We start from the raw sequence: 3,670 nt of genomic DNA on the forward strand, positions 1-3,670 counted from the left end.
GATAAAATTTCGTGCAAACTAAAAAGCTGTCGTCACGAGGAAAATGAAATGTAAACTAATTCAGCTTGCGAAGTCATCAAACTTTGTGTAGAAAGAGGAAATATTTTGTTATAAATCTTTTCCTTGATTCGAGTTATTATATAATTTATTCCGGTTTAATATTTTCAAATGTAAAACTGACTACTAAGGAAATTCAACTCCATTTTCCTTATAGTAAAATACAAATATAATAAAATACTGTATATCTTTAGCTTTGCCGTGTTTTTTTAATAGCACTAAACTATCCTTGGTTTTTGTGGTTTGTATTAATTGGATAAATTACTCACGACACCGCGCAAAATAGGAAATTCCCAATTTCCACTCAAGATTACGAAACTTTTCATTTTTGTTTACAGGAGAAATGATGATGATGTGTGTATTTGATATCACAAAATTTCCAAGCATATGTATATAAGAGCAGTTGTTAGTCGATATTTTCTGCACAGAGATAGAGAGAACAAGACATTTATAGTTGAAATCTATAAATAGCTTTATATCGACCTACTTTCGTTTTAACCTCAGCAGAATGTCACTAGAGTTGCTTCTTGCGTGTGTTTCAGAAGACAAACAGAGTGAAGTTGAAAGTTTGTTTAGTGAAAAAGGACTTGTAGAAACTATATGTCATTTATGGGAAAACATTTGGACAGAAGACGAAAAGCTGAAAGCGGAAAATGATACTAAAAATCGAAACGAGGAAAGCAAGTATTATAAACTTTTATTCATTGAATTTAACATCAAAGAACATTATGAGCAAGTAGACTCACATAGACATTTTGTGCAGAAAGCTTATAACAGACTTAAAGATTTCGTCCCAAATATGCTAAAAGATGATGCTGAAAAACACGATCTTTCCAAATACGACTTTTCTCAGGCTATAGGATATACTGTCCGTTGGGTTCATATGATCGACAATGATGCATGGAAGAAATCATTAGATGACCACTACAAACGTGAACACCACCATCCACAAAATTTTGGTCAAGAACGAATGTCGCAAAGGTTCTTAGAAGAAAGTCTCATTGATATGGTCGGCAGTCGATGGGAAAGAAATCTGAAAGGCGATGAAAATGCAAAGAATTCTGACCTCGTGGATTTTCACCCTCAATACCTTACTAGATACCACAAGGATGATTTGGAAGTTGTAAGTGAACTCATCAATAAAATCAAGGAATCCTAACAATGTAAAAAAACAAGTGATTACAGACCATTACAGCAGGCCTACGTAAATCGATATTATTAACTAGTCATTTATATATTATGTTAGCACTCGAGCGATTTTTACAAGCACTGTTATTTTAGCCAAGTTTAATGAAAATAAACCATGTTGAACGATGATGAATAAATCGAAATCGCTATAGGACGGACCAAACTTCCATCAGATAGTGGTATAAAGACATGTGTTCTGCATGTGATTCCAAGTTTTATTTTATTTCCTTCTATTTGTGCAAACACATTGTTGTACCTACACCAATGTAAGATAAGATTTATATATTTTTTTAATATATACGATAATAAAACTTAGTATTGAGTTTGGTAAAATAATTGTTATTTTATATGAATGTAATATTATACAGCAGAATATTAAATTTCTATATATTATTATCACGAAATAGCTATAATTTATTATGATTGCCAATGAGACAACTCTCCATTAGAGACCATGTAAAGGACGTAGAAATTCACAACTTTAGGCATAAATGATGGTTTTAACTCGAGGCACGTTTTGTCGTTCCATGTATGCTTGTTTGTTTTAGATTCATTTTATTGTCTTGTTCTGTTAATTAATTAAATTTGTGTTTGTACCAAATCTGGAGCTTATAATTATGTGGTTGTCGTTTGTTGCTGTATTATATTGCCATAGATCAGGCCGCTGGTGGTTTTTTTTCGGGACTTTTATATTGTCTTAACGGCAACCTTACCTGTACCACATTCCTGTTCCACATCTCTTTATTGTATACAAGTTCCTCAGGCAATGACGACAGCTTGATATAAGATATGGTTGGTCTTTCTGTTTAAGCCTTTTTGTTGATTTGTTATTCTTTTGTGCAGGTTAAGGCAAGTATGACGTTTTTGAACCTATATTAAATTCATCGTTTTGAGTTGGTCCTTTGTTTATGATGCTCTTTTGCGTTATGTCAAGGCAACCTAAGCCTAAGGTTAACTTGCAACTTCCTCATGCAAATATTTGATAACTTTGGCTGTTCTGTTGTTACACCCTTTTGTACGTTCTGTTTAGGTAAACTAGGTTATAGTTGCTTGAGGACAGGATCCTGTTATGAGCCCCTCATAGTACATACCCCTTGTTATCATAAATCCTAGATTTTTCAAAATGTATCACTTATATACCAATATAGCATATTTTGACTCTAAATATGCATGTTTATTAACAACGTGAAACTCGACCATAATAAGGGGGAGGGACTATGGGGGCTCATAACAGGACCCTGTCCCCAAGCATATACAATGTATTAACTAGGTTCGTAACATCCCGAGGCAAATATGATTGTTATGACGTTAGGAAATTTTCAAATTGTTACCATTTTGGTTTTGAATGTTGTTGGTGGTATTGTTTAGACAAAACAAATTTGCAACTTTCTAAGTCAAATATTATGATTTTTGGTCTGAATTCAGACGTTCTGTTTAACCTTCATAGCTGTATCAAACTTCAATATTATGGCAATACTTTCCTAACTGTTCAGCGGTCGTATCAATCTGTGCCGTACGGAGCATTTAATTTTGATAGGTTCCTCACCTTCTGACGCTTTGCTTTGGATAACTAAAATTGATGGTTTTACAAGGAAGTATTTTAAAGGTAATTTTTTTTACTTGAAATTTTTAGTTTTAAAATTTTGAATTTATCGATTCGACACAAGAGGCTGTTTCATTATAAAGCACCACACATGAACATCTATATACGAAAAAGAATTAAGGTGTGGTATGATTGTTAAAAATACAATTCTACACACGAGACCAAATTCAAATAGAAATTGTCAATACTAGGTCACCGTACGGTCTTCAACAATGAGAAGATACCCATACCACATGGTTAGCGATATAAAAGGTACCGAAATGACAAATGTAAGTACTTTTTTTTTACTTACAATTCAAACGAAGAAACTAACGTCCTGATTTATGAACAAATGAATGAACGCAAAACCTGGGTCTGATCCTATTGTCAATGTTTTGGACAATAAAATATTTTAAACGTACTGAACTAAACTACCAACACGGGAACAGCAAACGAATTCGCTTGTAGTCGGTCGAGAACCAGTTTAAAACGACTTGTGATCTGAAAACGCCGTTGGATGGGATTAAAATCAACAATAAGGAAAGATAAAATCGTCCCTTTTGTTGTAATCTGTTGTGTAGAGTTTCCGTGTAAAACTGGAATATATTAATATATGGAAGTATTTTACATTTATTTTTGACTTATTTTATGTAAGTTCCATTTGCGTAAGTTTCGGCAGTATATTTAGATCACTTTTCTTTCATTTTTTAACGACAAAACGCCTCGTCTAATACAAAAAAAACAAACTGTGATTGCTAACGGTTGATTCTTGATTAGTCAATGAAAGGATTTCTCGTATATAGCCTCCGGGTGCGGGAATTTCTCGCTACATTGAAGACCTGT

The 3,670-nt window shown here is 33.3% G+C and overlaps 1 protein-coding gene across 1 annotated transcript; it reads left to right on the top strand.

Moving 5' to 3' along the window:
* Positions 1-322: 322 nt before the first annotated feature.
* On the top strand, positions 323-1,599 carry LOC134707387 (uncharacterized). The gene has a single exon (XM_063567100.1). It carries the CDS (start codon positions 566-568, stop codon positions 1,214-1,216), a length of 651 nt encoding a protein of 216 aa, XP_063423170.1. The 5' UTR covers positions 323-565; the 3' UTR covers positions 1,217-1,599.
* The last annotated feature ends 2,071 nt before the right edge of the window (positions 1,600-3,670 follow it).

This window comes from Mytilus trossulus, chromosome 2 (assembly GCF_036588685.1).
Source record: "Mytilus trossulus isolate FHL-02 chromosome 2, PNRI_Mtr1.1.1.hap1, whole genome shotgun sequence".
In the NCBI taxonomy this organism is placed as follows: Eukaryota; Metazoa; Mollusca; class Bivalvia; order Mytilida; family Mytilidae; genus Mytilus; species Mytilus trossulus.

What these genes read in the sequence shown, in the direction of transcription:
- LOC134707387 (XM_063567100.1), top strand. Translation starts at nt 566, where the DNA reads ATGTCACTAGAGTTGCTTCTTGCGTGTGTTTCAGAAGACAAACAGAGT.